General features: G+C 38.4%; 2 protein-coding genes across 6 annotated transcripts in view; both read right to left on the reverse strand.

The window, feature by feature from the left end:
- Window positions 1-484: 484 nt before the first annotated feature.
- LOC131783801 (uncharacterized) lies at window positions 485-13716 on the reverse strand. The gene is made up of 15 exons (XM_059100570.2): window positions 13497-13716; window positions 11319-11482; window positions 10886-10930; window positions 10645-10754; window positions 9909-10053; window positions 9198-9453; window positions 8815-8987; window positions 7514-8201; window positions 3909-4066; window positions 3305-3349; window positions 2874-2983; window positions 2644-2788; window positions 2051-2306; window positions 1374-1546; window positions 485-1128 (listed from the first exon to the last, which is right to left on the reverse strand). The coding sequence occupies exons 1-15, from the start codon at window positions 13561-13563 to the stop codon at window positions 487-489; spliced, it is 3177 nt and encodes a 1058-aa protein (XP_058956553.2). The 5' UTR covers window positions 13564-13716; the 3' UTR covers window positions 485-486.
- A 2985-nt stretch (window positions 13717-16701) lies between these two features.
- The window catches only part of LOC131783790 (dystrophin), a 53994-nt gene continuing 48747 nt past the window's right edge, over window positions 16702-21948 (reverse strand). For 3 of the 5 annotated variants that reach the window (XM_066172702.1, XM_059100553.2, XM_066172701.1), the window contains exons 64-72: window positions 21564-21703; window positions 21140-21211; window positions 20877-20924; window positions 20687-20725; window positions 20362-20386; window positions 20163-20254; window positions 19811-20042; window positions 19445-19712; window positions 16702-18118 (exon numbers count right to left, since the gene is read on the reverse strand). In XM_066172702.1, the coding sequence (XP_066028799.1) occupies window positions 18021-18118; window positions 19445-19712; window positions 19811-20042; window positions 20163-20254; window positions 20362-20386; window positions 20687-20725; window positions 20877-20924; window positions 21140-21211; window positions 21564-21703 (1014 nt within the window). In that variant the 3' untranslated portion in view covers window positions 16702-18020. Of the gene's footprint in view, window positions 18119-19299; window positions 19356-19423; window positions 19713-19810; window positions 20043-20162; window positions 20255-20361; window positions 20387-20686; window positions 20726-20876; window positions 20925-21139; window positions 21212-21563; window positions 21704-21948 lie in introns of all 5 variants that reach the window. The other 2 variants (XM_066172703.1, XM_066172704.1) reach the window with 2 other exon arrangements.

Consider the following 21948-nt stretch of genomic DNA (forward strand, 5'->3'; position numbering starts at 1 on the left):
GTTATCAGTAAGGTGGTAATTTGTCGACCTATATTGTACAGAAGATTAATAGTTCTATTATAATTATGAGCAAATCAATAACGTTATAAAGCAAAAATAATTTTCAATAACATAGAAAAAATTTTGAGTTTAATTTTAAAAAATTTACGGAAAGACATTGCAATTTTAACCATTGTGTCGACAGGATGCTAATCAGTCTTCAGAAAGAAAAGGTCCCTATAAACTCTTATTGACGGGAACTCACGCCATAAGAAATGACTTTTCCCTAAATTTTGAAATGCTTAAAAGAATAAAGCTGTAAATTTCGAACATCTAGATACTAAGGGAAAAAATAGCCGGTTTACAAGGTAAATCTGTGCTTCTTACAACAAGGTCTAAATCAAATGTAGGTACGTCTAGCAATAGTTTGCCGGATAACAATTATTGGAAAAAAGTCCTCTGATTTAGGCTAGGCCATATCTAGAGGCTATTTCTGAGTTAGAGATTTCAGTAACTTGGAGCTTGTAGAAAAATCGCTAGTGTAGATATGATTAATGTCAACATGAATAACCAAAAGAAACAAGCGTCGATAACAGCGGCGACCAGTTTCCATTCCTCTCTCTTTATTTCATTTGCCTCATTTTCTCTGACATAATGCACCAGCCTTCGAACGTTCTTCAACAAATTGTCCTGTTTAAGAAGCATCTCTTTCATGGAGATCTCTAAAGAGAGAGGAATATTCTGCGGAGGGCTGTCATCCGTAGTCGGATGCTCTTCGTTAATAGTTTCCAAACAGTTTGCGCATGTGTTAAACAGCTGCGGGAGTCCGATAGTTGATGCTGCCTCTGATGCATGGCTACATCGCCGCTCAGAGAAGGCGGAAGTACGACGTGAAATGCTACCTCTGCATATTCCCGTGGGTGGAAGAACTGAATTTCGTCTCTCGAACTCAATCTCTTCCCGTGCTTCAGCTTTTTCTTCGAAATGTTTCTTGATGACTTTCACGAGTCCTGGAGGAATTTTGACGCGAAAGAATTTTGCCAGCCAGTTCAGGACAATAGTTCTCACCCATGTGGGAATCTCTGCCACTGACGGATTGTTGTAATGACATTTGAGGGCCAAGCATGTTGCCACCAAAGAGAGACCAACCTATTGAAATAATGGAGAGCGCGGTTTGTTAAAACTGTTGAACTGTTTTGTAATGGAAAAATCCATCCTCCATGTACAAATAAGCTAAAAACTCCGACTCAAAAATTATGCTAATACATCTCCGCAACCAGACGGGGTCAGGTAGCTCCAGTTAACTTGTGTTGTCTCAATTGAAAATAAATTTCGAATGAGAGCAGAGAAGGTTTCGCTTTCTGATGAAAAATGAATGTGATCCAGTTACTCGCCTCAAACATGATTCCAGTGTAATATATGCTAATCAGTGGAATTACTTCAGAAGTAGCCGGCATGATTTCCGCCACAATCAACATGAACACAATCATGGCCAGTAGGTTGGTAATCACCAACGTGATGCGTTCACCGGAGTCAGGGGGGAGGAAAAACGACAGCAGTGTCAGGGCTACATACAAACGAAAACAATAACTCAAAAGCTGAAATGTCTCTTGGTTAATATCTAGTCTGGAAATTTTTTATTATTTTTTTAAACCAAGTGGTGATAAGAGATATATTTTTGACTTTGTAATGATATCGGCTCCCTTGCCTCTGAAAAGAGACATCCATTACAGAGGGCATTTTGAGTTTGGAGCTCGTTTTTTGCTAAAAGGGTTTGTTTCCGGGTTTACTAGTTTTTGCCTCCCTATAATCCCTCCTAGATGGAATGTTAGTCAGTCGCAAGGCTGCCCCCGAACATTTCACCAGGCTTCCCTGGCAATTTCCTGGTACCCATTTATACTCCTGGGAGGAGAGAGACGTTGTCTGAGTAATGTGTTTTTCCCAAGAACACAACACATGACCAGACCAGGTCTCGGACCTAACCCTCGAGATGCGGAGTCCAGTGCACTAACCAGTAGGCCACCTCGTCTCCAACTAATCCCCAACTAGACTACAATATTAGTTGGCTTACATGTTATTAACGCACATGGTACGATCATGTTGATGTAATAGTATATGGTTCGTCTCCTTATATGGATTGTATACGTCACATCCGGGTAAGGCTGAGGACAGCACGCGTAGATAATTTCATTTCTTTGCGCAGGTATACCAATTAGGTCCCATTCTCCACTAGAAACGTACTTTTTAGTGTCACCTTCGTCTGCCTCTTTTACGACGTCAACCCGGTAACCGTCGAAAGTCCATGAGCCAAACTTCATTGAACAGAGCTAAATTATTAAAGTAAATAGAATTCTAAATCGACGCCGTCATCAGGGTGTTAACTGATTGTCTTCAACTAACCCAAGATTGCGTTGATTTCGCTTTACAACGCTTTTTGATTGGTCAAGGAAATTCGTTTCACTTCATAAACCAAACAAATCATGTAAAAACGAGGTCTTGTTTATTTCCTCTGAAATTAGTAATTGTAGTCTTACTCATCACTTAAACTTTTAGCAGGCTTTTCCTGTGTATTAGCCAGATCTGGTAACTTTTCCTTTGTCATAAACCAGACACAGAGGTTCGTTTCATTCTGTTTTAGTCACAGAAAATGTGTTTAAAACTAACCTGCTCGTCAAAAGGGAAAAAGTTGACGTTTATCTTGCAGGAGAACGTGTAGATAACTGGGCTAAGCCACATGTTGCGACCGTTAGAGCTGAGTACTATTTTAGTTTTGAATCGGTCAAGGGCCCCATCTTGGCTTGCATCGGCACTGGAAGGGTAAAAATATAGGTCTGAAATACACTCGGCGCGTCAGTAAACATTATCATAACCTCAAAAGTAATTGGCATTCATACTTGTTGTATAGATAGATATCTGGTATCCACACTTTATTTGCCTTTATGTTCATCTGATCCATTCCTTCATAATCTGATTTGTTCCAAGTTAAGAATGGATTGAACCAAGACTAGATGAAAGGACAGAAACCAAAAGGTTTGAAATCAGAACTTGTGGACAAAAATGCGCAAGGTCAGCATAAAACGAGCACAAGTTTATTTAAAGGAAGAGTTGTGTGATTAAGATTTTCCATTTTCACTGAGTTGCAGAGCTATTTTGGATTCTGGTCACAGTTCCTATGACCCACTTATCAATTATATAATACGGTAATTCGGACCTGGTTAGGGAACTCCGAAGCAACTGTCACGTAAACTGAGCAGCAACACACTACTGTTGTTCAAACTATCTTAATCGTTGCAAGACTACTTTGGAAAAGAGACTCAAAAATTACCTGACGAATCCACAGGCTCACTTGCAGCAACTGATTTTTCTCGTCCTTGAATCATCAAAATAAAACCTCAGTGTAATTGCGATATTTCAATGCAACTTTAAAAGAGAATCCCGTTCGACGTTTATCAAAAGGCAAAGAAAATCAGGGGGTAAATACAGTCTATGTTTCACCTACAAGGAGAACTAATTTTGGTTTTATTTTTAGGTGCTTAATAATGATTTAATTGGATTCAACTTTTTTAAATCTCTTGAGCCTTCCCCCAAACTCCCACAATAGATGAGTAGCCAGTCAGACCTCCTGTATATCATTATTCGGCCATTTCATAATTAAGCGCTTTTCCATTGAGTAGTCGTAAAACCAACACAAACGGAATCACAACGGCCAATCAGAAGAGAGGGAATACCTTAAAGGGCCAATGAGAACTCAAAAACAACAAAACTTCCTAAGAAAAAGCGGGAAACCAAGTCGTAATCATTTTAGTTCTGCATCTGACGAGTGAGAGAGTGGCGCAAGTTTTCTGGACCAATCACAGAGCGGAGTAAAGCAAAACCAATGCAATCTCGGATCACTTTCGACAATCAATTAAAGTTACTCTAAGTCGTACCACTTTAATGATTTGATGTAAGGACACTCCAAGTTCAACGGTGACTTTTTCACTCATATTCAGAACAGGTCGGAGCTCAGGATTGTAGTTCGAGAGGAATAGTTTCCGCCATAACCTCCCTTCCTCGTTATCTGAGTTATTCTGCTTAACATCGACATCTGCAGAAAGTAAAATAATGCACAACAAGTTGCATGTGAGAAGAGACAAACTACTTGTAGGTAGTATTCATTACCACTCTGCGCAAAGAGGGTGTGTTCTGGGTTTTGGCTTACGCACTCAAATATTGATTCGGTTGATTGCAAGCACTAAGTACTTTGTTGTTCATTTGTGAGATTCTCGCAGAAATGTTTGGTTTAGTGTTCTCACAACAGATGTTTGATCTTCCGAGGTCAAAAGCCTAACATGTCTACTCAGGCCTGCCGATAGTAAATGAATAGAAAAGCATGTTCTTTAGAGTTATACCAGTACTCAGTGAGTGAGAATCCGAGAGATAGTAATCGATTAGTCACTCAGAACCAGTGTGGCTAAAGAATGAGGGTGAAGTGAATTTGAAGTAAGTAGCATTTTCTTAGAGAACCGAGAGATTGGACCAGATTGAGGAAGACTTAAAAATAAAGTTCGAGGGACGTTAGTGCTTTCGTAAAGGTGTGTTGCGATCTACAGTTAATTTCCCCTGTCATTGCGACCCAACAATATTTTCAACGGGGCAAGCTAATCAATTATAATAAAAAAGGCAGCTGAAACTGAAAAGGAAAAGATATGAAATGAAACATCTGTTACAATAGTTCAGTTTCTCGCACGCAGGTCACGCCGTCTGGGCTCACAAAGGTCACTAAATCACATCAAATTTTATCTCTTGAAATCAAGCGAGACGTCAGTCCGTATCTTTCAGTCCTTTCTTTATTGAATTTAAATTCATCACGTAATAACTCCCTGGTATGTTAACGGATTACGTTCACAAAAAGCGTGCAGATTAAATCTCAAATCTGCACGCTCATGAATTTTTTCTGGCCAGACTCTCAAACTGAAACGAGTCAATGGGCTTGATTGCCTGAATGACTTAATACTGCCGTATGTGATCCTGGGTGACCAATGTTAGCACCGCTATATTAGAAACCTTGGAAGATATGGATGAACAAAAAATTCACAAGGATAGTTAATGACTATTGCGAGAAACTGATTTCTAAAATATTAATTTCAGATATGCTCAAGACAAAAAAAGCATTAAATTTCAAGGTTTTTTGTTTATAATTTTGCCACAATTCCTCCGATCACATCTATCTCTCTCTCCGATGATGCAGTAAATTATGGCGTTGTTTTCCACAAGGGGGGAGGGGGGGCATTGCTCTAAAAGGGAATCAAAATTGCCGATCTAGTAGATGTCCATCTTACTGAGCCATGTTCGAGGGGAAGGGGACTAAAGGGGTTTGGTTACGGTTGTGCCACTGTGGCCTGCAAAGCCTCCAAACCTGACACCCTCACGGGAGAAAATTCGATTATTTCACTTTCTTGTCCAAAAAGAAAAGCTTGTTATAGATTGTGGCATGTCGACCTCATATGGAGCCATTATCGTGCTTGGCATGGACTATTTACACGATAAACGTTAGAAATGTATTATCCCAACTTCGAAAACCAGGCTCCTGTCAGCATATGCCGAAAAAGACAGGCTTTTACCGTCAAACACCTATTTTATGCTAATCTGAGCGCAATGCGAGGGAGAATGTGATGAAGATTAACTGATATGATTAGATAGAACGGTCTGAAACGATCTGACAGATTTGAATTAATGGAACGTGAGGAATGACGGACATCAAACTGTACGTAGACTATAAAAGGTTCACTGCATCTTAGTTTATAGCCAGAAATACTCGGAAATTTTGATATCGTCGAAGTCGGTTTAGCGCATGATTTTCATCGGAAAAAAATTGGAGTTTTGGTGCTTAAGTTAAAGGCTTCTACAGCTAACATGGTTATCTTTCGATTTTTACGGTGCCCCAGCCACAAATATGAGTCATTCCATTCCAAGAGGATTATCTCCTTATGAGATAGAGGATTATTTCCAAATCTAGTTTGTTCCATCTGATCTTGCGACATGTTGGAAACACTTCGCCCGCCCTTGGCAGAGTTTCACTGTACACCACACCGCTAATGTACCAAATCTGTTGCAGTATATGGTATTGTGATATTGACGGAACATTTCTCCAACCAAGGAAAACAGATTCGATTCAGATATCTCCTTCATGGGAATGGAACATTTGTTTGACTGTGGTTTGTAATAAACATAGCGGTTATGACATCCATAACTGGTCAAATTGACAAGTTCAGTGAAACAGCTAGCGGGTTTACATTGACTCGTTCAGGTGTCTCACGGAAATCCATTCTCTAATTATAAGGTCTATCTAGTCACACTGCCTAATATTCCAAATTGCTGACATTAATTGCATATCAAGAAATCGGTATTGAACGCTTAAAGAAAAGTATGTGAAAAGGGTTGAATTGTTACATTTACTGCGAACTTTCTCCCATGCAATCGAATTAGAAAAGACATATTATGGCCTAAGGTTTTCCTCACACAAATTTTGTTATTCTACTCACCCACACTTGAAGATGTTACGACATTCAAATACAAGAGATTCAAAAGAAGCCCAGAGAAGATTCCGTGTCTTCTCGTCATTTTTGTTAGCCAGTTAGTGCATGCACTCCTGTGTAATAACCGTTAAATCGTGTCAGTAAGCCAAACCAAAGCACAGGAATCTGGTTAAAGGGGCATATTTGTTCATATCTCTCCGCTACACTGTAAATGGCGCACAGGTGACCAAAAGAGTGGGGTCATACAGCTGCTCTTTATCAGACCATCGAAAGCGTAAAAAAAATAACAATAAGAGCACGCACTCAAGGTTTATTAAGGTTTGATTATTATGCAGATCCTTTATCTGTACCGCTGCATGCCTTCCCTTGACATCGGCGAGAAAGAACTGCCTCTTAAAAAAGATAAAGAAAACTTTGCGGTCAACTCAGGTTGAAGCCTGGAGTGGAAGGACAACAGTGCTTAGAGAGAGAGTTATGGAGAAGAGCAAGGATTTTTTCCTAGAATGAAGCAACATGGTTTAGAGGAATGGGAATAAAAGAGAATAATTGGGGTTTGACACTGAAGCCCTGCAAAAAGGGAGGTTACTTACAATTTGTTTTTGTTTATTCGACTTTCTTGCGGTGCTATAAAAAGGACGGCGGCATTGGTCTAGGAATGCTTACATCGTTTTGAATTAATTTCGCTGTTTGTTGTGAGTTACACGATCCAACAAATAATTTTTATTACGAATATGTAGGTTTTCTTTGAAAGTACAGTCATAGGTTAAGCACTTACACTAGCTGAAGTCCCCACCTCTCGATTAACTATTTGAATGAATGCATCAGTCGTGTATAATAGTTGATTTTAAATAATTACGATGGAAAATACATTGAAAACGGATCAGAAAGAAACAACAAACTTCGTTTACACGGAAATGTTCATTTCTTTCATCAAACTCCACAGAAAGTCCCAGTAATATGCTTTTTTGAACACCTCAACCGTACGCAATATTTGGGTTAATAAGTCGATTATTATCAATACTTTGGAGCCTGCAGAAAAATAACGAGGCTAGAAACTAACAAAACGGCCATGAAAACCCAAAAGAAACAAGCATCGATGACAGAGGCCACCAGCTTCCATTCCTCTCTCTTAATTTCACTTTCCTCTTTTTCTCTCATCACGTGCACCAGCCTTCGGACGTTCTTCAATAAACTATCTTGTTTCAGAAGCAATTCTCTCATGGTCGCATCCAAAGACAATTGGATATTTGGGGCAGATGGTCGATCTTCGTTAATGGAGCGAAGACTGCTGATGAAAGGAAAGTACAAAGGCTTGGGACCTGCAGTAGTTTGTGTGGTTTCCCCATCTACGCTTGAATCTCTTTCTGAAGAGAAAGTCCTACAGCGGTTTCGGCCAGCAGTTTGCAGGCTTCCTCTGGATTTTGAGTAGAATTCTCCGATAGACGTGAAACATCTTTCACGTTGCGCGACTGTCGGTGGCATAGTGGAACTCCGCCTCTCTATGTCAATCTCTTCCTGGGCTGCTTCTTGTTCTTGCACGTGTTTTTCGATTACGTTTATCAAGCCTGCTGGAATTTTGACGTGAAAAATTTTGGCCATCCAGTTCAGCACGATAGTTCTTACCCACATGGGCATCTCCACCACTGAGGGATTGTTGTAGTAACACTTAAGCACCAGACATGTCGCAACCAAAGAGAGCGCGACCTGCAGCAAATGTACAAGTTACATCAGTTGTGGCCCATTTTACTACCTAAAGTAATCAAAATTTATATTCTTCTAGAAATAACCATAATACATGGTCAGGCATGCAGGAAATAAGATTTAATAAAGTTATTACATTGAAAACAGTGCCCCAGAAAAATCAAAATATAGAAAAAAAAAACTGTGACGTTTTTGAATGAGATGAGCTTGATTGAAGTTTGGAAATGAGTCAAATTAGGCGAGAGAGATGTCAGTAGGAGTGTTACATAGCCGGCATGTCCATCAGCAAGTGTTCCTATGCCACTGAGTTTTGGTTAATTTTTTGAAGGTCATGTCAAATATTCACTAGATGCATGGTGACATTAGTTCTAAAAAACAGAGCTTTTTTTGTGAATAACGCTTAGAGAGCGAATTTTTCAATCAACGTCGTCTGGGTCTGCTGTTTTGCATGCACAATAAAATGCCGACTGCAGGTTGCCTTCCTCTGTGACAACAAACAAGCCTGATCCTAATTATGCGCTCTGCATATGCGTAATTGAACTTGCACTTACATGGAGGTAAAGAGGAATTGATGAATTTATTTAAGGGCACTACTTTCATGTTACCATCTGCTCACCTCAAACATGATTCCAGTGTAATATATGCTTATCAGTGGAATAACTTCAGAAGTAGCCGGCATGATCTCTGCCACAATCAACATGAACACAGTCATGGCCAGTAGGTTGGTAATCACCAACGTGATGCGTTCTCCGGAGTCAGGGGGGAGGAAAAACGACAGCAGTGTCAGGGCTACAAATTAGGAAGAAAACAAAAGAGCTGTTACGACAATGGACCACACTGTTTGATATGCAAGTGACCCATCACTTAGTTTTACGTCGCCCTGCCTCAACTCACGCAGCGAAAGTCATTCTTTTGAGCTAAATCTTTGGAAAAAACCGCCTATTTTTTACCGAAACTGTCAATCAGTGGATATAAACCGTTTTACGTCAGGAAACTTACATGTTATCAGCACACACGGAATTATCAGGTTCACAAAATAATAAGTGGTCCGCCTCCTTATATGGACTGTGTACGTCACATCCGGGTACGGCTCAGGACAGCATACATAAACAATTTCATTCCTTTTCGCTGGAAGGCCAATCAAGTCCCATTCACCGTTTGTTACAAACTTCTTTGTGTCGCCCTCATCTGATTCCATTTTAATGTCAAGTCGGTAACCATCGTACGTCCATGAACCGAACTTCATCGAGCAGAACTAAAAAGAAATCAAAACTGAGATCAAGTAAATGATAATCGTGAATCTTTGCAGGCTAAAAGAGATAGAGGACAATCTGGGCTAAGAATACAGGAAACCTGCCGTTTTTCAGCGAAGGTCGTGGAATTTTTTGAGCTGAAGAAGGAGAAGAGGAAATAGAAAAGTTTCACAGCACTCACGAAACTGAGCACTTACTCATTCCTCCGTTTATCCTTTGTTTTACTCTGGTTATAGCCTATTCTACACAAATTGTGTTAACCATATTTTGTCATTTGAAAAGACCTAGAGAAACTTGTATTCTACGACCAAAAATACTATATATAATTTTTCAAAGTTAAGAATTTGCCAAATAGTCATTTTTAGTACACACCAGCCTATCAAATGAAAACCTACCTTTATTGTTTTAATAGGTAACACACAGTTCTGTTTTAGTCACAGACCGCTTAAACACTTACCTGTTCGTCAAAAGGGAAAAAGTTCACGTTTATCTTGCAAGAAAAGGTGTAGAGAACTGGGCCGAGCCACATGTTTCGTCCGTTAGAACTGAGTACTATTTTAGTTTTGAATCGGTCCAGTGCTCCATCTCTATTAGCATCGGCACTGAAAAGTAGACATACTTTTAAAAGAATCCTTGTCCACGCGTTCTGTTTTCTATATTTGCTGTTGTTGTTGTTGTTGCATTCGAGGTTTAAGAGAGAGATTTAATTGATACAAACTGATCCTCCTACAACCCGTTTTTTCATGTTCAGAGCAATTCAAATCTATGATTGGTCTTACCAGCCAGATGCAAAACTACAACCATTTATGACTTGCCCATTCGTTTTTCACTTTGAATTCTTATTGCTTATTTGTGTTATTACGTTTGCCGTAATTTGCGGTTTTGTTTTTTTAACAGACAATCGGAATGTCCTCGAGAAGTTGCATCCATACTGTATCATGTTGGAGTGTAGACCTTCTAAACTTTAAGGAGTAAATAATGTGTATATGGTTCCATCAATAGTGAAAATATATTGTAGGCGGCTCTTAAACTGTACTTTTGATTCGTTCCTCCAAAAGGAAAAAAGTAAAAAATATTCACACGCTCGTTAGAAAATAAGTAAATAAAACTACGACATCACTACGCAACAACGTACACCATCCAAAAAAGATATAATATTAACATGAAAACAAATACGAAGTAGACTCTCGTACTTATTATAGAGATAAATATCTGGTATCCAAACTTTGTTTGCGTTGATATTGATTTGGTTGATGCCCTCAAAATGTGAAGAATTCCACGTCAAGAATGGATTGAACCAGGTCTAAGAAACAAATTCATCAATTGGTGTAGCATATAAACATAACCATGACAAAGCATCAAGAAGAAACATGAACTGAGGAGACTGAAGAAACAAAATAGAACTGAGAGATTTATCTCTTGCATGTATCGAACCTGACGTATCCAGAGACTGACTTGCATTAGCTGATTCTTTTCGTCCTGCAAGAATGAAAAAAAAAGAGTTAAAGTTTTCATCTGAATAAAGGGGTTACTTGTTGATGTATCGGCAGGGGGATACCACAAGATCATTTGGTTTTATCAACAGCGTTGATAATGTAAATTGGCCACCGTGAACAGTTTTTAAAGCTGAATTTTCATGCGTTAGCCCTAAGTTGACCCTTAGAGAGAATTACCAAATCATTTTGCAAGTTTTCAGCTGCGAATTTATTCAGTATTTCTCTTTATGAGACTAAAGCATAAGCACCACCCTCCTGGGGTGGTGAGAGGCCGCTCAAGCAATGGTAAAAAAAAACTGATGATATAACTGCGAAAACCATATAGCATATTCATAAGCTTCTTCAAACTTCGAGTAATAAAGATCATTTACCACATCAATGATCTGATGTAAAGAGACACCAAGCTTTACTGTGACTTTACTGCTTCTGTTCAGAACGGGGCGTAACTCAGGATTGTAACCAGTCTTGAATAATTTCTCTCTCAGCTTGGCCTCCCCGTTTTCCATCAAAGACATATTCCAGCTCCCATTTATTCCTGTAAGAAATGCGAAAATTGCCGCCGCAAAAACATGACTGTACGTATAAGTTACTCTTTCGAGGCGGAGCTTAGTTAACAGCCATTTTAAGTGGCAGAACTCCTTATAAGTACTTTGCACAGCATTTGGTGACATAAACGAAAGCTTTGGGCTCAAATTTAAGTCTTCTTCATGAACATACGTCCTTACTTTATCCAAATAATTTGAAAAGAAGTCATATAAAAGTCAAAGGGTGTTCAATAACAAACCCTCTAGACGAGGAATTGATAGCAGTATACTTAATTATAATGTGACAGATACATCTTGCCTAGTTTGCTTTAGATCCACCTCTGCATTTTGTCGCGTCATTTCTATTCGGATACGTTGTGTGCCGCCTGTGCCCGCCCCGTTTCGTAACAGAAATGGTTTGACCGTGCAGACCTGAGACTTGATTTGCAATCGGCAAAGGGTATATGCTAACGGCATCCATTAGGCTTCTCATAATCAACTTTACGCTCGTCGTTCAGATTTAGTGGGAAAAATTCTAAGAAAAGAATCAGCCCGTCATAAGGAAATGTTTGTAGTGCGTGAGACTTCTACCGTCGAGTAATACAAGGAAAGCAAAACATATTTTGGCTTATCTGACATCCTAAGTAAATACAAGAACACAAAAAGGTTTCTTACCATAAATATATTATGTTAGATGTCAGTTTATTAGCAGACAATATGCTCGCAAAAATTTCATCGTTTTGTTTATCACACGAACAAAATTTTCTTTCGTTCTGCCTCGTTATGTATTTCTTGAATAAATCACAGAGTTCAGCTGGCGACGGTTCATGTAAAGCTTTATATCCACACGGCCCTCTCGGAGGCTAGTTTTGATCTCACTGTTTTTAAAAGATTTTAGAATGATAAGCTTCATTTCTAAGATATTAGCGATTCAAATACATATCGATGGGATTCTGTACCAGTAAGCCCTGCGGCGTGAGTTGGATTGTTTACTGATGAAATGTGTTAATTAGAAGCGTTTCTCATTATTTTTTAAAAGATTTTTCGAAGTACGATTGCTTTTGTTTAAGTCGAGTTGGATTTGAAATCCTCACCATGCAGTCCCAGAAGTGGAACATTCTATGAATGCGTGTTTAACATTTCCAATTCATGATCAATCAGGTTTTCCTCAAAAATACATAACCACCGACAAATTCTCTTAGAAAACGTGAGGATTATTCAAAATTTCTTAAACCTCTCGAGTACTGATGAAATTTAAACTTTGGTCGTTGAATTTTCAAGTATCTCTCAGTGATTCCACTTAACAATGATCCGGATATAAAATAAAAAAAATGTGGGCAAAAAAAAATGATGTACGAAACCGAACAATGTGCAACAACACTTTTCCAGCGTTATGATAGCTTGTCAAAGTTTTGTTTCTCGGTTGACATTTTATTGACTGAAATTGACTCAACAAGAAATGCAAATTTCTAATGAAATATAATCCAACAGTGATGGAGAAACTGAAATCTTCTTCGGGTAAATGGATTTTCATGGCTTTCGGTGGAAAATGAAATACAAATCAGGTCTGGCGATGTTAGGGGGAAGTATCATCAAATGATCGGAAAAAAACATACGTTCTCTTCTCATTCGGAAATCGGTTACTAAACATGTCTCAAATGCTTATGGCTTAAAAGCAAATGCGTTCTGACTCAAAAGCATCAGTTTTTCTGATTTCTGAAACAATGAATACCAAGGACAGGAATCGTAACCAGGCAAGCCTATTGGCCACCTTAAAGAATGATTTCAAGTTTGATGAATATCTTGTTATTCTGAAATGAGTAAGATTATGAACAGATTGTTCTCACAAACTAATCTAAACGTCCGAAATTTCGACGATACAGCTACAAAAACTGGCCAGAATGTATCAAACAGTAAAGACCCGAACAAAAGCCGTGCAAATAATTAATTAAGGTGTTATCGACATCAACCAAAAAAAACCCAAATAAGATTACAGAAAGATCCTATACCTTCAAATTCACTTACCTTTCACAGCAAAGATTGCCGCAATCAGGGCAAGAAACCTTACAAACGTCTGCGTCGAAACCGTCATCTTGTACAATAAGCGTCAGAAACGTCTCCTTCAAGACGTAACTACCTCGACCTATCAACGCAATCGTCTATGTCATTGGTAATTAGTCTTGGTCGGCCGTCTGGACTGTTAAAAAATTCGCTTTAACTATTTTCAACGCGTATTTACCGCCGCCGCGGCCAAGTAACTTAGAGAAGGGTTACTTTTACCAAGGGTCACCGGATATGACGCGCATTGAGAAATAAAACAACTGACATGTTTATTCACCTAAGGGTCTGCACAACTGATACTGTCTGTATAACTCATGGGTTGAACAATTCAAAATATGCCTTTAGCACATTAGAGTCACAATAACTGGAATGAAAGCAAAATTATCATCAAGGTATCATCAACTAACCGAAGGTAAAAGGGTGGGGTGTGTTACATTACCCTGCTCATCTACTTCATAGAGTGTTCCTATTCAATTATTTGAAGCGGTTTAATCTCTTTTCGAAACTGTTTTCCGTCGTTTCTTTTGCCCCATTCACGGCAACAAAAAATGTTGAGTCAAACCAGGATTAAATCAATGAAAATTGGTGACAGAAACACGAAAGATAAATGACCCTTACATAAAGTGGACAAACATCAGTTTCAGAAACCTCTTTGAAGACAATTATTTTAAATCATGATCGTGTTAAACAAAATAGCTTTCGAACGTATTTGAGCTTTACTGTGAATGAATCATTAGTCTCTCTTTGAAAAAGACAATATTGCTTTGAATATTTATTAAATAAAAACTCCTCTCATCTGCTAAAAAGCTTTTTCAAATGTTCTATCCGTGTTTGAGGGTTGAAATTCAATCTCTTTCAGTGAGCGTGAAGCTGAAAAATTCCAAAAAGCAAAAGAACGGAATAAATCCTTATCCTTATCTTTGAATTTTATTCATTTTTTTTTTTTTAATTTTTTTTTTTTTACATCAGAGCCGCGGAAATGATATTTTTATGAATTCGAATCAGCCAATCAGATGATCCGAAAGGGTTATTTTGCCCGGTGGTGTGGTTTTCCATTCAAACTTATTGATGAAATACGAGTACCGACTTAAAGCCGCTAAAAATAATCTTTTTCTCTGGCCGTTTTTCTTATAGGATCTAATGTTTGTCTGATCACCAGATAGGCTTCCATTCGTCATGAACCTTCCAACTACTTCCAAATTGAAGAAGTAATTGAGACAAATCCTGTGATAAGTTCTTAAGAGATATGTTTAACATATGGAAAAGCGTGCTCTCTGTACGGAAATTGAGAGGTTATCCATTTCCTCTATTTCATTCGGTGGGGAAGAGGAGAACTGTTTAAGAACTGCTCTAATGAAAATAAGGTCAATACAAGTAAGGTTAATACAGGTTCCACTGTACACTACAAACAAGAACTCTGATAACAAATACGACGACGTCACTAACGAAATTTAGATGATTGCTCTTTAATTTGCATTGCATATGTTTCAGCTTTAACCTTTCATTACGGAGGATTAAACAAAATGTAAGATAAAAGAAATTAATTGCAAAATTTAGGGAAAATAAAACCCAAAAATTTTTTTTCGAGCAACAAGCGACTCGAGGACAACAGTGACTGTCTATATGTCTATGGGCAAACATTCGAGATTGTTACACACCTAGACTTCCACTCAACAAAACGAGCACTGTGATGAGTTGATTCTCGGTCACTTGCCCCTGATCAAATTCAAATGTATCTCGACCGGTACACAATTGCGCAGTTGTTTCCCCCGCGTCGAATACAACAACACGTTTGTTTGTTTTTGCCATGTGATTGTTTAAGAAAAAGTCTAAATATATAGCAAGGCACTTAATGTATGGTCTCTCGGGAAGCTAGTTAGTTTTGTTTTCCCTCGAGTCCTCATGTTTCCCTCGACTTTGTCTCGTGAAACATCAGGGAAAACAAAACAAACTGTTTTCCTTGGGACCATACATTAAGTGTATAATATTCTCCATCGAAGAATAGTTAAATCCGTTTTCTTTGTTTTGCAAGGTCTCTGTCACGTCATTCAACTTACGTTAGCTAGAGAACCCATTTGATATCTCGGCCAAACGAACACTTGTCGTGGGAAATTTACCGTATAATGTTTTCTCTTAGGCTGTTTGCTGTCTCTGCGTTAAGTAATCTTCACCGTCAATCATTTGCCCCTCACAAGCTTCATTTTATTGTTCAAAAACTGACATGACAATTTTTGACAAGGACAGATGTAAAAAACATCACCTTTCTCCTTACGACTACCACCTTAAGAAACATCGACCGGTTGGCGACCCTGTGACCTTTAGGATCTCGGTATCATTTCTTCTTACTTGTTTCTCTACGTTTCTTTTAATTTTAGTTATGAAGATTTGGTTTTTAACTAAATTTTTTTTCTCTAGTTGATGTTTTTATCTTTTTCCATCATTTACTGTGACTGCGGTAACCGTAGCTTTCCAACACCACGATTAACTAATAAAAAAGGCGATTTATTGATGTGGAAAAACGATGAGAGTTGAAACTAAAAAACATACAAAATTACAACAATTGATTATGTAAAAGTGGTAGGAAAGAAATACAGCCTACTTGAAACGATGATACTTACATTGTTACGATTACTCACAAACTGCACTTGCACTCGACGAGAAAAAACGTAGACACTGCTCGAAAGTCAAATGCGACTAGCGCGACTACAGGGAAAAGAAAGGCATCCTGAACAGGGAAAATTAAGTTAATATACGCAGGAAAAACTGAAAATTAATGCATGCGAAACGACTAACTGAGAGTGTAATTGACACCAATAATTAAGAATGAAACAATAATAAATGAAAGTATGCGGTATGGAAAACAAAAGAAGCTAACTAACCGGTGGAAAGACGACGCGAAACAGCAACAACACTCTAGAGACACCCTAATTAACAATTGACAACATTCTGCACGCTAAGATCTTACATTCACTACATGACATGTATTGATGTTGTAGGGAGAACTTACAGAGTTAGCACTCTTGACAGTGATAGGGTTCATTAAATTTACAATGGCATCTCATCATTTCAGCAAAGAATGACTAGTTGTTTTATCCAGGGATTAAATTAGGAGATTTTCGAAACACAACAAAGAACTTCGTCTGAAAACAAAAAAAGGATTGAACAAGCAACAAGTTTATTAGCACTTTATTACGCTATAAAATTTACATACCATTCAACTAATAATACGAAAATAACATTATTCAATACGAAAATATTCTTCCATTACACCATTAAGACCAACTAAACTTTTTGGAATTGTTTGAAATCATCTTGATAGTATTGGTATTACCAGCTACAGCAGAGTTTTCACCTTCATGTTAAAACAAACGAAATTTTGTTTAAATAGATTGCATTGCCTTCGCTTCACTCGCCAAGACAAGGTTTTATAATAGGCCAAAAATACATAACTTAGGATTTCTAAAGCTACATATGCTAATGTCTAATGTTTACTTAAGCATTTGAAATTATACCGACTGAAGTTTGAAAAAGTGCAAAATGGGGTTAAATTAAAGTATTTCATATCGTTTTACTAACAAAGTCAACAATTACTTTGAAAATAACACAAATATTAAAACAACGATCAAAACGCCAAAAGCTACTCCCAAAAGGACTAGGATGACGACGATACAGATTAAACAGATTAAATGGATTAAAAGAGAACCATGTTGAAAAATTTAACAAGATGAATCTAAGATACCTAAGATACCCTACGTTGTTACTTCGCACACGTTTAGTAACGCTATTAGGAGAGGCTATCGTACCTCATGCCAGTCAACTTACAACGTCTTGGTTTGATTTCACAAAATTCATTTCCAACCACATGTCAGTAAGTGCTACCTTTGTGGTTTTTACTTGGAACTGTTCATTTAAAATTAAAAAGCACCTGAAATATTTAATTTATCAATTTATCATTATCTATTATTGGTTAATAGTGGAGCTGTTCGTAACTTTTCCACAGCAAATTTCGACGAAAATCATTCAATTAACTAAAAATGAATTATCAAATTTCCGAAAAAACTGCATTTTAAAAAGTGCAGTAGTTTCGCTAACAATTAGAAAAAAGTCTTTAAAAGTAGTTTTGAATAACGAGTAATGCTTCACCGCTTGTTAACAGATAACGAAGTCTGCCCTTAAACAACTACTTCACACAACATCCGTCTCAAACATATTTCGCCCAGATGTAGTGATTTCTTCGAGACACAACTCCGTCGCCGAAAGTCGAGTACACCCGACGATCAAATTCGGAGACATTCGGCTCTTGTAGACTACAACATTCGAGCACTGATTTGAGTGGCGAGTGAGCAGGTATTTATTATCCCATACAGCAAATCTTTGGGAAAACCAGTAAAAATACGCGTATACAATCTCCTAGACAAAATGTTTACAAAATGTTCCTTAGTGTCTGTCCTGAATAATGTAAGTTATTTGCCCAAATATCTATCATTACTACTCAGCTTCGTCATCTGTCATGACTTGAACTAGAGATTCCACAGCTTTATTAACATCTTTTGCAGTAGCAAACAAATGTCCAACGGGGTCTGCACCTAAAACAAACAATATGGATTAATGATCAGCTCCAATCAAAGCTAAACATGGTTGGACTTGTACTGGCATTTCAGCGAAAAAAAAAAGACTGTCTTCATAAATTTCGCGGTTCAACTCGTGCTTCGGGTTCTTTTCGATTGAGTTTCGTAAATCCAAAACCAAAGCAATCACGAAAACCATTCATAGTAAGAAGAGTTCACCAGGAAACTATGAGAACTCGAAGCAAAAACAAGGAAAATGTTCGAAGCGCGGGAAAACGCGAGTGACCAAGTCGCCATAGCTTTTTGTTTTGAAGCTGATTGGTTGAGAGACTAGGCGACTTTTCTGGATCAAACACACAACGAAATAAAGCAAATCTTAGGCAACCCCGTATAATTTTCCACATACAAGTGAAGATTGCTCTGATAGACGTAATGTGCGAAGTGCATGGTAATTTAATTGAATTATCCAAGCACATAAATTGATGTGTTTCTTTAAAGTAGTTCCCTTCTTCAACAAATATGTTTACGTTCTGAACGTAGGAGAAGATTAGCAGACTTTCCCTTTAACAAACTGGAGAACAAATGGTACGGTTCTCAAAATTTTCTTGACGAATAGGCTTATATAACAACTGAAACAATTGTATACACAGCACTATGTATTGCTATGCTATGTATTGCACGTTTTAATGCTACGTTCCGAACCTGGGAGAAGATTAGCAGACTTCCCTTTTAACAAAATGACGAACAATAAGTACAGTTCTCAATACCTTCTTGACGAATAGACTTATCATAACAATTGTATACATAGCACTATGCATTGCTATTTCTTTCAAATGCACGTTTAAATGTTACGAGTTAAAAGTATCAAGTCAGCTTCAGTGCAAGTGCACGTGACGCATCAAAGCAAGTGCAGGTGGATACAGAGAAGTAATTTTGTGACAGGCTTGCTGAAACGGATGGTCACGGGAGAGCTTTGTGTCCTTCAAAAAAGCAAGTTACTGCAGGAACAAGTAAGCGAGGACTACAGTGATCTTGATTGCCGCGGGCTGTGTCAGGCGTTTGTTTTTAGTGATTGCTGTATTTTGTTTTCTTTTGATCTCATGATAGGATTTTATTATTATTTTTATTTTAATTTTTTTGGACAAATCAATAATTGTGCAGAGTTTGATTGTAAAAGTGGGTAAGTTTAGATCTCTTACCAGAAGAGTCAACAGTCATGCAGGGTTAGATTCCACTGGTTAGGCTTCAGCAGACACTACACAAGAGTTAACAGCATTAGTCACTGAAAACATACAACAAACAACAAACCAAATGGTGCTTTACCGTGCCTCGCTCCTCACTCACTTTTCTGATCAGGAGGAAAAGAAGAGCTTATTTGACTCATGACTTCTTTTAAAGCTGGATCCTCACTTCCTTTACCGGCAAAACCATTCTTTATGGGTCCTGAGTTCGTCCCACCAGGTTCCGATTCGGAATCACTATCATTCCCGCGGGATTTTCCCGATCGACCTGACTTTACCGGGGAATACGGACCGTCTCCGAGCGAGCTGATGGAGGAAGACGGAGTGGTTCGTTCAGAGGACTGAGCCCCGCTCTGTTTGTCTTGACCCGGCTAAAAAGAGATCAACGATAACATACGTATGAGATATTGCGGAGAATTTTTGAGAAATTTCTGCTCTGGGTCATTCAGTAATCATCATTTGCCTGCACCTGATCGAGTAGCTGTCTAAGTCGCTGTAACTGCGCCTCTAACTGTCTGTTATGGTCCTCCAATACTTGCATCCTCGCCTCCAGGCGACCTTTGTGCTGACGCAGCAGTTTAGCTTCTGCTAGCAGCTCGGAATCTCTGTTCTGAGGTCCCCCGGGAGATGCCTCACCATCAGGTGGAAGGCTAGACTGATCTCTAATGGACTTGAGCCGTTCGTATTCTTCTTGGAGGTCCCTGGCAAAATAAATGACGCATGAGGTTGAAAGCAATAAACCTGTTGATCATTGTTGGCGATAAAGACTTTTGGGCAAAAGATGACGAGCTCGTTATCATAAATTATCACAAAATACTGACCTGTTTTCTTCTTCCAGTTTGAGAAGCTCAGCTTCAAGATCTTCTTTTTCTACCGCATCTAAAGCCATTACAATCTGAGTTGGACTTTTGGGCTACGACAACAAGAACGAGTGTCATAATACAGAAATAAGAGACATCGCGACAAACTTCAAGGGCTCAAGAAAATCATCATTTGGTAAATCAGTTGTGAAGTTCTTACCGCGTCTGCTGTATCGCTCTTTAGGCTGTAAATAATGAAAAGAAAAGTACTATTTATATGATGAAGAAAAACAACTTCAACAAGCTACATGGGAACAACAGAGTCTACTAATTTTTAATGTCTACAGATAATTGAAACGATGGCACCACTTTATCTTAATTCGGTGCCTAGAGTAAATTCGATTTAAAAATTCAGCGTAGTTCAAACAGCTAATATCCGAAGTGTCCATAGAGACGTTTTATTTAAGGTGTAATGAAAAACGTACGGAAACATCTAGGAAACGTTGGCAGACAAACAGACAGATAGATGGTGGAAAAATTATTACCTTTGGCAGTACTGTGCTATAAGCTGATGTTCCTCGTCCCTGCGAAATAACAATACAGGTTTAACCCTTATCAAATCATGACCGCAGGACGGCAAATCCAGGCAGATCAACACATTTACTGAGACCAATTCTGTTGGAAATGTCAACGCAAAAAAAAAGGACAAGACAGCTTAGTCGTGCAAAGACTTACAAATCCTGTGGATTATATTTTCCTCCTTCTGATTCTGCCTCGGCCAACCTGCAAGCAAGGGGAAAAAAAATCACCTTTTCTGTTTGTCTAGCAACCTACCTCCTGGACTACTCAAATAAGTCTCAACGCTCTTGTTTCCCGAATGCGGGAAATACCCTTCCTGTAACAATCCCTTCAAAACCAATTTCTTTCTTCAGTTCACTCTTCTGCCAAACAATACAAGGAAAGTAAAGGAAGAAATTGGATGTGAATAATTCACGCACCTGTGAGCAAACATGCCTAGTCTGTTGTGTACCTCGTGATTAACATTTTGTTGAGGAGTCGGCATGGGTGGCCTACAAAAGAGGAAAAAGAGAAAGGAAAGTGATTATCAACAGAGAGAGAAAAAAATAACGAACAAAAGGTATACAACAACAAGCAATGCAAAGGAAACGAACACTAAGCCTCTAGGGCTAATTTTGACTGGCTGACGAAAATACAGTTTTGTACTTGTTGCGCGGTTTACCAAACAACCTTTGCTTAAGGTTATGGGTTCAAATCCCGTATGGGCCTGAATTTTTTTTCAGGCTTTATTTCAACTATATTTCAGTAGTGTTCATAACTGCGAGGATCGCTTGTATTCGTTTCTTCAACCGCAGTGCACATATATGATTTTCACAGTCACTATTCATCATTTGCTTAACTTACGTTTCGAGATTTCCTCCTTCCATTACAGTCTGAATCGGTAAATAACCGAGTTTTCGTGGCGGTTTGTTCTTGTATCGCCTTTTCTTGAATTTGTTTCTAACCATGGCCAAGAAATCTAACACATCCTCACCAGAGGTGGTCTTAATAAAAAGAAAAATAACAATACTTAATCTTACCTATAATACAGAATGCAACAATTTACATGTACCACAGCAGCAAACACGAGAAAGGGTGGAACAAAAAAAAAAAACATAAAGAAAAACAAAAAAATATCAACGACTGGATTGTTTGACTGGCTGACAACTGAAGCCTTAACACGAACCAAGATGCGCACAGGCACAAGGGTCATCGTTTATTGTTCTCAGTGTAAAGGCATTAGAAAGAG

The sequence above is a fragment of the Pocillopora verrucosa genome, chromosome 9, assembly GCF_036669915.1.
Source record: "Pocillopora verrucosa isolate sample1 chromosome 9, ASM3666991v2, whole genome shotgun sequence".
In the NCBI taxonomy this organism is placed as follows: domain Eukaryota; kingdom Metazoa; phylum Cnidaria; class Anthozoa; order Scleractinia; family Pocilloporidae; genus Pocillopora; species Pocillopora verrucosa.

What these genes read in the sequence shown, in the direction of transcription:
- LOC131783801 (XM_059100570.2), bottom strand. Translation starts at nt 13,563, where the DNA reads ATGACGGTTTCGACGCAGACGTTTGTAAGGTTTCTTGCCCTGATTGCG. An exon ending in TTTTCCCTTTTGACGAACAG is followed by an intron (nt 9,454 to 9,908) that starts GTAAGTGTTTAA and finishes ATTTCTTTTTAG; the next exon opens with TTCTGCTCGATGAAGTTCGG. An exon ending in ACACTGGAATCATGTTTGAG is followed by an intron (nt 8,202 to 8,814) that starts GTGAGCAGATGG and finishes CATTTGCTGCAG; the next exon opens with GTCGCGCTCTCTTTGGTTGC.